A 14,083-nucleotide genomic window follows, 5' to 3' on the forward strand; every position below is an offset into this window, starting at 1 on the left:
TTATATGCAGTTTCTGTTTAAAATCAGTTTTAAGAACAACAATTGCCATACAATGCGAGAAAAAAAGGTTTGAAATGCAATCAAACAAAAGAATCTGACTTTAATAAATTCAAACGAATTATTAACGTAACTTTTTAACAAAAAAAAAGTCAAAGTTCATTTGGTTGCTATTGTTTAGATGTTTGTAATAAGACATACAATTACTGCTACAAGAAATGAAAGCAACAGTTTTTCTCTATCTCTCATGCACACCAGAGTATGTTCTTTTTTTCTTACCTGTAACGAAAATTAACTGTTAAGCATTCTTCAGACCCGACCAAAATGCCAACGAAAAATAGCACCAAGTTTTACTATGGAGGGAAATTACGTTGGGGATTAAAACGAAAACATCCGCAATAAAACTAAAATGCTGAAGCAGACACAGACGACAATATCGAGAATTACTAACAAGATTAACAAACGCATCAGCAACGAAGCGATATTTAAACAAATAAAGCAAAGAAAATACCATCAGTCTGTACTCGGTTTTTTTGTCGATTAGCTTGTTTATTGTTGACGTCTTTCGTACAACCGAACATAGTAGCAGCTACAAAGAATAGAAATAGAGACACAGGGCCATAATTGTAGATTACCATGATAAAGTACAAACCTGTAGCTTCTAGTATTTTGAATATGTTTATGCTAAATTTTGCATACCAAATTGCATTCAAAAAAGAAAAGATAGTAAAAGCAAAACAAAAATAAAAAAAACAAACAGTTTTAGTAGGAAAAACTTGCAAAAAAAGGTAATAAAACAATAAATGCATCTTTTATTGGATTGCTGAAGTAATTATCCCTCAATAACTGATAATAGAAAAAATACTAAAGTTTGAAAGTATGACAATGGTTTATAATTTTCTATCGCAATAAAAAGTGTACATAAAAGGTCATTGTGACCAATGTACAAAACTGTGTGTTGCTTTTCGATACGAATTTTCACAAAAGAGAATAAAACCCTCAATTTTTATTAAATTTTTTTGTTTCTGGTCTTTTGTTTTAAAGTTCACATTTGTTTGTGTTCTCAAATTTACTTCGAGGGTATCATTAATTTATATCTAATCTTAAACTGGGATATATACAATGTTTCATGTAAAAATTTAAGTCAAACACTAATTGATAAAAAAAAAAATACATACTAAAAAAAAGATGAAAATATTTAAGTAAACATGTACAAATTGAATCGGCAATCTTCGAAATGTTTTGCCAATTGATTCAAGCTACGGAATTTTTTGTTACAACCACGACATTTGAATGATTTTCTAACACCGGGATGCGATTTTACATGACGATTTAATAAATAACTATGCTCAAAAGAAACACCACAATATTCACAAACATGTGGTAGATGCACTTTGTTTTGAAAGTGAGTTGTTAAATCATCCAAGTTTGAATATTTTTTGTTACATAACATACATACGAAGTTGCCAACTTTCGTTTCGTTCGATAGTGCATTTCTCCATGATGATTCCAACTCGACAGTTGTTGATGCAATGATTGGACTTGATTCAACCGAATCGGTTGTGACACTTGTTGTAGATGAGCTCGTGTTTGAATCCGATTTTCGCATTGGTTGGAATGGCTCCGATAATGGATTGAACGCATATTTTTTCGTTGACACAACAGTTTCATGTGATGAATTCACCGAAATACGCTCATCGGATGATTCGGCCGACGATTCTGTCGAATGGTTGCTCTCTTCAAACGGTGTGCTGCACGTAACGGGCCGACTATAATAGCTGGGCGACTCATACATTTGGTTGAACTCATCGGTTTTTCGCAACGGTGAATTATCATACACGTGATTTCCATAATATGCTGTATTGAAAAACGCATCGCTTTTTTGGGGAAGAGACAATAAGAAGGGAGAAAACATTACAATCAAATCATAACTCATGCAAATGTTCAATGTATTTATGCGAATAGTTAATGTATCAATTGATATTTACCTATTGAACTCATATCCTTCGTATGTATTCTTTTTGGGGCCGAAGCTTTCGAATGTTAATAATGATGATCGGTATGAATTGTAGTCAGCAGCACGTTCAAATAATGGTGATGATTTTTTTTTATTGTAAAATTTTGTTGATTGCTTTGATTTTATGAGCTGTAACTCGGATTCAGAAAATTTTCGTGCATTATGTGTGCATGTTGTTGAATAACATGCATTTGGACCGCTGAATCCATAGCAAGGTGTATTGAGCAATGAACGCCATTCGAATTCCGTATCTCCATATTTGAGTTTTTGCTTTGGATCTTCGTAGAACAGTGACGTCATTGTGTTATTTAATTTAATTATTTTTTTCTTCGATTATTTGAACTGTGTTATGTGTTCGTTTTATTTTTCTTATAGTTTTCAAATAATTTTTCGATCGTTTTCGAACAAAACAATTCAAACACTTTACAAATATAAAAAATTGAATTCTAACGGAATATATATATATAAATTGCAACACTACAGAGGGTGAACGTGTGCTCGCCACCAACTTGAAATGAAATTTGAATGTGAATCGCAGTGCGAATATAATCGGCTGCTGATATCTACCAATATTTACCGGTATGCACAATTGCGTCGTATTGTTTTAAACAAATCAACAACTACGTACAAAGAAAAGAATATTGTCAATTATGTGCAATGCAAGCAACTTCGTGTGCGAATTGAGATGGTATCATTGTGAGCTGCTATTTTGATTGAGAGTGTATGGGTATGCGATTGTGGTCTCTCTACAATAAAAAAAAGAATATTCGGCACATTGACAAACATCGTTGTGGTGATATTAGCGCATAATTGGCCGCCTTTGGTGTGAGCAATAGCAGTGTATAGAACGAAGCCCAACTCTTTATCTGTGTGTTGGTTCGCTCGTTCCTTGCCAATCAGCACATTGACCGAACAACATTTTGTCCGCCTTATGTTTCAGACTAATAAATTTTGTTTTAATTGCTACAAAATTAGCATTTACATACACGAGTATGTCGACGATAATGTGATTATATTATTCATTCAAAGAAGTCACTTCTTTTGGCATGCAATTTCGATGATTTTTTTTTTATTCACTTTTACAATGTACATGTTCGTCGGATGTTGCTGTTAAATGGTATATTGAGATATTTTTGGCCATCTGAAATAGGCAGCAAACGTCAGGCGGTGATTGTAAGAATGCTCAAACTGATCTGGCTGAAAATACCTCAATATAATGCTGGATACAATATATTTTCTGAAAAAAAACTCTCCGATTCAAGTCTATAATTCTTTCAATCCAAATTAACAAAATCACACAAATATGAGATTATAGTTAGGTGGCTTTCCAGATTGGTACGTCACTATGCCTCTCATAAGAGCCCCGTTCCCTTGTTTTTGTGATTTATTAGTGACTTGCGTCTATCAAATCAGTTCAATGACATCCAATAGTTGTTGTCTTTCTGTATGCCACTTCAAATGTCGTCTTTTAAAGATCGAATGCGCATGATGTATTTATCTTTTAATTTTGGGCTCAAAACTCAATGAATACATTTGCGATAATTAGTCGAAAATCTTGAAATAATTTCCATGAAAGCGGCATAACAATCGGCAGCATTAAATAAATCTTAAAATGACCACTAAACGGCAGCGGCCAAAATATTAAACTTCTTTCTTTTCATGTATGTATATTCCCCTGCGTTATTTATGCGTGTCCAAGTGATTAATAGGTCAATTTGAATAAACATAAAATTGAGCGTATCAGATGGAGATTTTTTTTAAATTGACCGAATTAGTTTTCTTACTTATTACATTCAATGAAATGATCACCTCGCGACAAAGTTTCTATGGTAACTTTGAGCGCCGAGTGAAAGAAATACCTTCAAATAAATACACTGCACTCTTTTAGTCTGAATAAAAGAATTATCATTGTCTATCTATATACCTCTCTCTCTCTCTCCCTCTATCAACTGATTCAGTTAATGCGTGCGATTTTGTGCGTCATGAATATGATTTCAACATAATCGGATTCCAATCAAAAATATACAATTAATAATAATCAGTGGTGAAGCTTCGAACTCATTATTTGATATTAGCCGTAGACATGTGTGAAAACAACCGACATACATAAAGTCTAGTCTATTTAGAGATTACAACGAAAATCATTTCAACAAACGAAGTACAATCGAAATAAATAGGGGACGTGGGGACATACACTCCATTACAAATAGAAGACAATTTAATTTTATGTTTCCAAACAAACAAAAAGGTATCAGTCGACCCCCAATTTCCCTTAGTATGCAAAAGAGCCACAATACCAACAAACATTCACATCAAAATTAGTTTTATTTTCTAATTGTATAATACGACATACTAAATGTGATTTGGTTTTCTCTTGAATTCACGCTTACTTTCATCCAAAGCGCCGAAATAAAAACATGCACGTCGACTGAATAAATGGCACGTACGTATTCGTAACCAGTTTTGGTACAGAGAGCGTGATTAAAAAAATATATCATCTAAAAATCACTTGAAATAGATCATATGGAAGTCATTCTTTTGAATTATTACTTCGAAGAAAAAAAAAGAAAGAAATGAAAGTGAAATAGACGTTACGAGACAGATCATAACTAGAGTTATTCGAATAACGTTGACAAACGCAATCTAAAACTAACACGCCAATGAAATGTTATTATTATTATGCCGCAAGCTAAAAACATTTAGTTGATTGAAAAAAATCAATGTTTGAACATTTTCCAATGAAAATTCTAAAATTTTAATGGTAATGGCAGTTCATTTACTACACCAATAATAATCATTATGTGGTCACCGTCATTAGAGATAAAGAAAGTCAATTGAAAATTATGCATTTTTTTTAATGTATCGATTGACGCCAACCGACCGAATCATTTGCACCTATCAATTTTCAATTACAACATGAAATTTGCTGCAATCAGTACGGAGTAACCATAATTTTGGTGGGAAATAATCGAAATTAAATGAGACATCATTTTTAGATTACATATTCATTATGAGCAATTAGAATCGAACCATTGGATTTGTGTAGAAAGCCACATTTTCGTACAAAACACATTAATAATTTGAAGATTTTAGTTTTCTTGGAAATTTTTTTATTCTTTTTCTAATGTGTTTTGCTTATTTTGGTCGAGCTGTAAAAAAAAGTTTTTTCTGTCTTTGTTGTGCATGCTTTTCGTTGTTTTTTCGGCCCTCCTTGCAAGATAGATGTTTCAAATTCGAAACAACCAAAATCGCAAGCTGATTATGAATCCCACTTCGTTTGCATAGCAAAACAACGTTTTTATTTGGATTTTAGAAGCAAAATCGATTTACCTACATGATTGAAATATTTATTGAAAGAGAAGAACAAAACAAGCAGCAAAAAAAAAGTATTCTCCTTGCAAAACGAATTTATGTCTCTTTCAAGCGTTATTCGATCTTCGCATCTATTTCCAATACACAGTCACCATCCATTGTTTAATGTTGTGCTTCATTTTTAACGAGAGTCTGACATGTGCATGTGTGCGTAAATGGGTTGCCAAACAATACAATCCCAAGACAAATGCGTTGCGTACGAAGCTTACTGAGAGAGTGGTGTGCGCGCAAGTGAAACAGACATATCAGGAGAATGAGAGCTGATTTAAAAGTATTTGCTTAAATTTTGATGCCAAATGAGACGTCCAGTTAGTTTGTATGTAATGATTGTATGTGCATGTGTGTGAAATGTCTGAAATAAACCAAAAATATCGTACATAGAAATTTGAACGTGTTCTCTGAGTGAGAAGGAGATACATCGATGGCAAATAGCGGCATCTTTATATATGCTTGTCTTGGTAGAAAATTCGAAAATTTGTAATCTGTTGTCCCTCTCCGGCTACACTTCATTATCGGTGTCGCCGTCACTGTTCAACCCAAAAACAGCACAAAAAGATCTTGCAAACCTTTACACGATGATTAAATTGTGTGTGTCTCCATCTCGTTCTCCGCTCTCTTTTATATACTATAACGCACAAAATTCGGCACCGAAGAACATAAGATGTATAAGATGTGTAAAGTCCTGCATGCTACAATATTTTCAAAATGTGCGTACATGGAGATCAGCTTATAACAAAATATACAGCATAGGCTGCCGATGATGGTGATTTCTTCCCTTTCTTTTTATTTTTCACTCTTTTTCCTGTGTACGTGTATTGGTATCGGCACGTACGACGTGGTGGCCGAATATGGATACTCAACGGCATTTGTTAATATATGTATACAAGTTTTTTTTCTTACTCTAACTGCCAGTCCTTCCATATCTATATATATATATATATTGGCACTTATATTTGCCGTGCACTTAGGTATCATTCTCGCTCGCTCTTTTTATGTGTATATTTGTGTGTGCATGTTCATGTTGTCGGCTCTTATTCTTATGTACGATGCGGTACAGAGTTTAAATTTTGTTGCGAGCGAATGGGACGCAAAATATATTTAGGTAGCAAATAGGCATCGAAGCGGGCTAGTATCACATGCACGCACACATAATATATAGATTTGGATGGGACGAAAAAGAAAACGACACAATAAAACCGAGAGGAATACCACTTGGCCGAACAGCAAATACAAAGCGTACTGTAACACACACATAGAGACAGACCAGCAACAGCAGCAGCAGCAGCAGCAGCAGCAGCAGCATCACTCTTTTAACACACATACACATACATGCACAGCACAGCACATCGCATCACAACACAACACAATACAACTGGAACGCAAACATTCAGTCAGTCAGTTTTTATGGTAAATTCATTTATCGTTTGGTTTCAGTTCGGCACACAACATATACACTCATTTGTATTTCGAAAGTCAAAGGAGGTAGACGTGTCCGTTACATTTGTCTCGAGAATTAAATTCAAATTTTTTAACAACCAATTCGAAATTCTACTGCCAACCCAAAAAAACCGTTTTTCTTTCGTTTTTTTTTTACTAATTATCTTTGGACAATATAAAAGGGCAACAATTTTTGGCACTTAAAAAAAACTCATGTGATAAACAATAGAAACAAATTCCATTTTTTTAGTTTTTTTTTTGTTTTTTTGTTTAATTTTAATTTTTGTCGTTATCCATGGTTGTTTAATATGTGAATGGAAATTAAAAAAAAAAAAATAATAAAATTCAAATTCGAGCGAAACAAAATAAATAAATAATCAAACAATTAAATCACGTGGATCACATTTTAAATATTTTGAGGACCGAATGTAAAGTGTACATTAATGTTAAAACGCGCGAATAACAGCGACAGTTTTTGTGTGAGAAAATATGGCACACGGAGGAACACAGAATGTTCCTCCGTCTGAGCAACGCAGTATGAACAATAATTTTTGTAATACATGTGGTGTTACATTTGATAGTAGTGAATCATTGCAAGTACATATCCACAATAATCACAATCAGCCCGTTTCAGCGGCAGCTGATTCAAGTGATAATCAGCCACCGACACCGCAATCCACGGCAAATGGTGAAACAAATCAACAACAGCAACAACAACAACAAGCATTAAATAATCATTATAATCGGCATTCTCAGGAGTTTTCAAACGTGAATAGCAATTTGAATCAGTTACCAAATTATCATCATCAACCAAGTGAAATGCATTATCCAAGCTATATGTCAAATTACGATCAGTATTATCATCAGCATTCGATTGAGTACGGTTTACCGCCAATAACGTCGCACTATACATTGTCGGCATCGCAATCACAGCCCGAGTACAAAACTGTGCCTTCATCGAATCGCTTTCATCCATATGGCGCTATGTCGAATAGTTTAACGGTACATCATCCGTATCCATCGCATCATGCGCCCCACAATCACAATGCACAGCATAATCAATCACAAAATGGGCCAGCAATTGCTGCTGCAGCAGCTATTTCAGCAGCCGCCGCCCAAAGTTCAATGAGTCCAAGTGTTGTGACATCATCGAGTCCGATTCAAAATAATTTAATGAATTCGACCACGGTTCCATCGTCAATGGCACAAACACCACAAAATAGCCAACCGACACCGTCACCATCGCCAAGACAATGCGATAAGTGTGGCGTTGTTTGCGATACCATTTCACAATTGGCTGAACATCAAGCAACGGCCCATAATGCCACAAATAATTCAAGTGAATCAACGATCAATCGTAGTGGTGGAAACGGTGACATCGAAAATGATATTCCATCATTCCAATACTCAAACTTTGCCCAACCAAAAGAAGAACCACATCCGCCAGATTGCGATATTCTCGATTTGGATTCACAAAAAATGGTGTATCCACCTCACGATATGAACCAACAAGGGCCATTGCCGCCAATGCATTCACTTCATCCGATGCAAAGGCCGATGATGTGGCCACCGCACGGACCGCCACCGCCACACGAAACCAATAGTTTTCTACCGATTCCGTCAAATCACAATCAGAATGATCTGAAACCGCCAATGTTTGGTTCGATTAAAAATGAATTTTCACCGCAAATCATTAAACAGGAGGCACCACATCATCTCACACAATTGCCAAGCACACCAACGAATCCACCGCAATCGGAATTGTCGAAATCATTTGGTGGCAGTGATGGTAGTCAAACAAGCCCATCCGAATTTCCGAGCACAACAACGCCACAAGATGGACCACAGTTTCGTACTTTTGAAGCTGCCACTTCATCGTTGCCGAATGGAGGACCGATTATGAAGGCAACTTCATGGAAATCGAATGAAGCGCGTCGACCAAAAACATACAATTGTACCGCGTGTAATAAATGGTTTACCAGTTCAGGCCATTTGAAGCGTCATTACAATACAACTTTACACAAAAATGCAGTGAAATCGAGTGGTCAACCAGATCCAGCCACTTTACCGATCAGTGCACACCATCATCCGGCTCGTGATCCAAATTCAAAACATCATCGTTACAACAATAATAAAACGACTCACAACAACAATTCGATTGTACAACAGCAATCGGCACAGCAAGTACAAGCACCACCACAACAACAACAATCGACGTTACCAAACATTGATTCAACACGAACAACCGAATTTGCATCACAATTCACACCGTTTGCGCCACAATCACAACCAACGAATCCGATGGGGTTTCAACAATACCCAAACTCAATGCAATCCAATGCTTCGATTCACCCAAACGCGCAAGCAGGTCTCTGCGGCCCTGTCTCCCAGCCGAGAGACCTGCTGACTTACTCGGACCTCACGGGAGTTCACAGCAGCAGCAACAACAGCAGTCAATTGTTGGTACAGGATTTTATCCAGGTGCCGCAGATGCAGCAAATTTTACCGGAATCCACCATCATGCAAAGCATCACCTCAATGGAGCATTGCAACATCATAACGCCTATAACTATCAACACCAGCATCACCCAATCGTATCCGCACATGCAGCGACCGGCGGAGGACCCGAACTATATTATTGGTAATCATATGATGCACACAGGTAATTCAAATCAAAGTACAACACCACCCATGTCATACTATAGCAATGAGTATGATGAGCACTATGATAACGTTTATCATAATCTAAGTGACGATGAAAAAGACATTAAATGCTTTCCGAATACAATTCCGGCTATAACTGCATTGCGGCGATTAAACAATGACATTCAGCATGCCGATACAGTTCCACCATTTTCACCCGACATTCCAGACAAACGAATGTCAGTGTCATATCAATCACCACAATCGGGTGAAATTGTGCCATCACACCTATCGCCAAATGCACCAAATCATTGTACGGCCGATATTCCAAAAAATGAAGCATCCATTGGCAATGAGCCAAGTTCACCAAGCATCACATCAACCAATGCATTTGAACACTTTCCATCAAATAAATGCACAAACAATGCCAATACAAATGGAAAAAATCGCAAAACAAATAAACGTCGTACGGTTATTGATACATCAAAATTAATAACAGACACAATACCAGCGGGAAACGATCCACTACGGTGCGATCCATGTGATAAAGTTTTCAACAAAGCTTGTTATTTAACGCAACACAATAAAACATTTCACTCCGGTGAAAAGCCGTTCAAGTGCCAGAGATGCGGAAAACGATTTCCATGCGATCAAACGCACACCGAGCACATGGCAAAACACAATGGAAACAAGCCATTCAAATGCAATCAATGTGTTAAACAATTCAATCACAAAACCGATTTGCGGCGGCATATGTGCTTGCACACGGGCACCAAACCATACATTTGTGAAATATGTCAAAAGGGTTTCATACGCAAAGATCACATGGTCAAACACGGTCTTACACATTTAAAGCGAAAAAACGGTGGCGATTCAAACACACCGTCGGCAACAAAAGCCAAAGCAGCGAAAGCAGCAGCAGCAGCAGCGGCAGAAGAAAAACCAACCAACGAGCAACTGTCATCGACGGAAAAATTTGAACAATTGGGCGGTAAGCAAAATACCAATAGTTCTACTATTAATAATAATAATAAAGCTAAGAAACGAAATACCAACAGTTCAAATCTCAAGAAAAAGAAATTAATTGTTGATAATTTTCAAATTACTGCTCTACCGTAAAGATACATTTATTTTATTTTTATGTTTAATCATTTCTTTGAACGTTTTTTTTTTTGAAAAGAGAAAAAAAAGAAGATTTCTATTTGTTTCATATTATTTTAAGTATACCGTTATTTTTTTTTTCTTTGTTTCTGTTTGCAAAATCATTCAATTGTATAGAGAAAAAAAGAAGAATTTTAAAATTAAGCAGTCAGTGTTGATAGCCAATTTGAACAAACATTCCTACCATTTGTTAACATTTCATAAACATCACGATTTAATTGAATTCGAAACTTTTTGTTTTCTTTCTGCATATTTTACATCATTGCGCTTAAAAATCGGAGATCATAATAACACATTTTTTTGAATACCAGAAACTCCGTTTAATTTTCTTGTCGTTTTTTTCTTTTGTGTCGTTTGATCTACAGTGACAAAGAAGCAAAGAGGATATGTCCTCGAAATCGATTTGAATGCACCAGTTAATCGAGTCAAGTACAAACAATCCACGATCGACGCAATGCTCACTAAAACCAAGAGAAAAAAAGAGAACAAAGAAAACATTCAATCGAGTCAAAAAGTAGCGCACTCCATTGCAGACTTGGTTTTAAATTTTGAATACTGATTCATTTGCGCAAACAGTTCAAACATCTACCTCAATTGAAATATACTATATAATAATTTAAAAGGAGAGCGAAAACTAAATAGAAATCTAACAGAAGAAGAAATAACAAAGACACACCATAAGACATTTTTTGAAAAGATTATTTAAATATTGTAATGTATTTGCATGTAAAACTGAGTCAAACATTATTTTTGGGGTGAATTTTATGCCAGAGCCTCATCATACGATATTCTTTTTTGCATTGAATTGAAATATACGATAAAAATGTTTTTAGAACATTTATTTACACTACCTCAAAAACTTATAGCATTTTTTAATGTCAATATGATAAACCGATGAAAAAAAAATCACAAGCGAAATGCCACACAAATGTTCACATCAATTTGAACATGAGAACAGAACACAATTTTTTTTGTTTCTTCTTTTACTTTTTTTTTCAAAGTAAATAGTCAAATCAGCTAGCCAAATTTTAATAGAGAGTAGTCAATCGCAATTAACCTTTCTGTTTTTCAAACCTAAAAACCATAGGTTTTTGCAAAGTCAATGTATATTGCACACTCGGAAATGTCGATTCAATGCGACTGATTGATATTTTTTTCTAATTTTGCTTTCTTTTTCTCTCTCTCTCTTTGTTATTAACGATTTTAATGATTCGCGTTTGTTCACATACGAGCAAAAAATCGAAAGAAAAAAAAAACACATGTAATGGATTCATATATAGTGCAATTCAAGAGAGTTTTTTTTGTATTAATATCAATTTGTATGCAATACTTCGTCGCATTCCGAGTCGGAAAAATGCAAAGAATAAACATGCCATAGATAAAAGAAATAATAATAAAAAACAGAATAAAATGAACACAAAACTTGTTAAATACTTCTAGAAAATATTCAAACCGTTAACCATATTTGATACAAATGATAAATAAACAGAGTAAATGTGACTACGACACACAGAGCTACATATATCTTACCAATTGTTTTTGTTCATTTCATCAGTTTTTTTTTATGTTGTTTAAATATAGTTGCACATGCTGGTGTTGAATTTTAGCAAATAAGTGGCAAAAAAAAGAGACAAAAAACACATAATTTTAAAAGAAAAATAATTAAATAATAAAAAAAAACTCAGTGTCAGTAAAGTGAAAGATAAATGTAAATCTATAAATAACAAGTGGAACTGTATAAATAAAACGAATGAAGTCAAAGGGAAATCGCCTATTAATTAGTACTTAAAGTTCTAACGAAGAAAAACAACATAGAGAGAAACATAAAATCACGCTTGTATATGCAAATGTGTTGCGAGAGAGAAAAAAAGGAATACTATCAAAAGCACAGTTAAACTATTGAAACAATTGATAAGAGAAGAATAAATAAAAAAATAAAGAGAAGAATCTATTTACACTTTACCACAATAAAAGAGATTTATACTCAGAGTTACTCTTAGCTTAGCCCATTTATATTGTACGACATTTTCTGTAAGATTTACTGGGAATTCATCAAAGATAGAAATGAGAAAGGACTAAAAAAAATACAAACGGTACCTCAACATAACGCAAGTACCTCACCAAGCACAAGAGTTGATTAATAGTTTTCTAAAGCATAAACATAACAAAACAATACAATGAAACAAACTGAACAATAAGAAAATAGTGCAAACAGAAACTTTAAGGAGATTTTTCTCTTCCCGCTTTTGGGGGAGAGGGAGAGATAAAGCCAATCAAAGTGTACGCAAAGTAGACAAATATAAGCAGCCAATTCTTTATCGAATGTGGCTCTGTTTTTATTCACACTGTTTTTGTTAGCAATTTTTGTTCCGTTTATACATGAATGCCTTTTTGTTTTTCATTTGCACAATTTTCTTTTGTCTTTTGTTCATCATTATTTTGTTTATCATTTCGTATATTTAGAATGAATTGTGTTTCGTGATTTATCCAACAATTAGAAACTTAGATTATTACTTATTGTATATAATATGATGCTCCATGTGGAAATCAAGTTTTTAAGACAAACGACCTAAACAGAATAAAAATAAAAGATATCAGACTGTCTTTTTTACGAAAAAAACACACATGCACACATTTTTGTTGTTTATTATTTTGATTTTCTTTTTTTCAGTTTTCATATTGTTTTTTGTTTCAGTTCATCTTTATTTATTTTAATTCAGGTAAACATTTTTTTTTCTTTTCATTTCTTTTGGTTTAATGGATCATCTCACCGAATCTCGATCACTAATGTGTACACAAATTTATCAAGTATATCAAATCCAGACAAAATTCAAAAATGTCAAACAGTCCTTTGGCCAAACGATTTAAGAGTAATGTAAAGTGGTGGTTCTTTTTTTAGCAAGTAGAAAATATGAATGAGAAATTCAAACGAAATTTTAAAAAAAATGTTTAAAGGCATTTGATGTAATTTCATTGCAATTTAAATTCTCACTGGATTTTGTAATGCATAACGCAAGAGTAGTTTCGAACAAAACAACAAATGTATACTTCATTGACTCAGTGTATCGGAAGGAGTGAGCGTCCGCTTAAAGAAGTGTGACGAATCTAACTTGAAAAGTTTAAAGAAGATTTTCTTTTTTTTAAATATAGAATAAGCATATATATATTGTCCATATCTGTCTTTGTCGATCTGTGTTGAATTCACATATCTTTCTATCCTCAAAACTTTTTAATTTCGTTTAAATGAACCATTTTTCACGTGTATGACTTCGCAATATTCGATTTATTCACATATCTTATTTTTGAAAAAAATCAATTTTGCCGCAAAATTCTGAATTTTGACGTCTCTATTTATCTTCATATCTTTGTGAGTGATTGCAAGAAAAACGTTCATAAACGAACGAAAAAACAATTTCCGGCAATTATTTTAGAAATTAAAATTTAGTTCATAAATCT

At 34.2% G+C, this 14,083-nt stretch overlaps 2 protein-coding genes across 2 annotated transcripts; one reads left to right on the top strand and one right to left on the bottom strand.

Annotated features, from left to right (window-relative positions):
* Positions 1 to 867: 867 nt before the first annotated feature.
* LOC116350728 (protein snail homolog Sna-like) lies at positions 868 to 2,539 on the bottom strand. The gene is made up of 2 exons (XM_031782636.1): positions 1,986 to 2,539; positions 868 to 1,874 (listed from the first exon to the last, which is right to left on the bottom strand). Exons 1-2 carry the CDS (start codon positions 2,312 to 2,314, stop codon positions 1,196 to 1,198), a joined length of 1,008 nt encoding a protein of 335 aa, XP_031638496.1. The 5' UTR covers positions 2,315 to 2,539; the 3' UTR covers positions 868 to 1,195.
* Positions 2,540 to 7,091: 4,552 nt separating this feature from the next.
* LOC116350652 (flocculation protein FLO11) lies at positions 7,092 to 11,533 on the top strand. Its single transcript, XM_031782510.1, has 2 exons — positions 7,092 to 10,457; positions 10,993 to 11,533. The coding sequence occupies exons 1-2, from the start codon at positions 7,313 to 7,315 to the stop codon at positions 11,184 to 11,186; spliced, it is 3,339 nt and encodes a 1,112-aa protein (XP_031638370.1). The 5' UTR covers positions 7,092 to 7,312; the 3' UTR covers positions 11,187 to 11,533.
* The last annotated feature ends 2,550 nt before the right edge of the window (positions 11,534 to 14,083 follow it).

This window comes from Contarinia nasturtii, unplaced genomic scaffold (genome assembly GCF_009176525.2).
Source record: "Contarinia nasturtii isolate CC-2019 unplaced genomic scaffold, AAFC_CNas_1.1 Cnas_scaffold_4311, whole genome shotgun sequence".
Classification (NCBI taxonomy): domain Eukaryota; kingdom Metazoa; phylum Arthropoda; class Insecta; order Diptera; family Cecidomyiidae; genus Contarinia; species Contarinia nasturtii.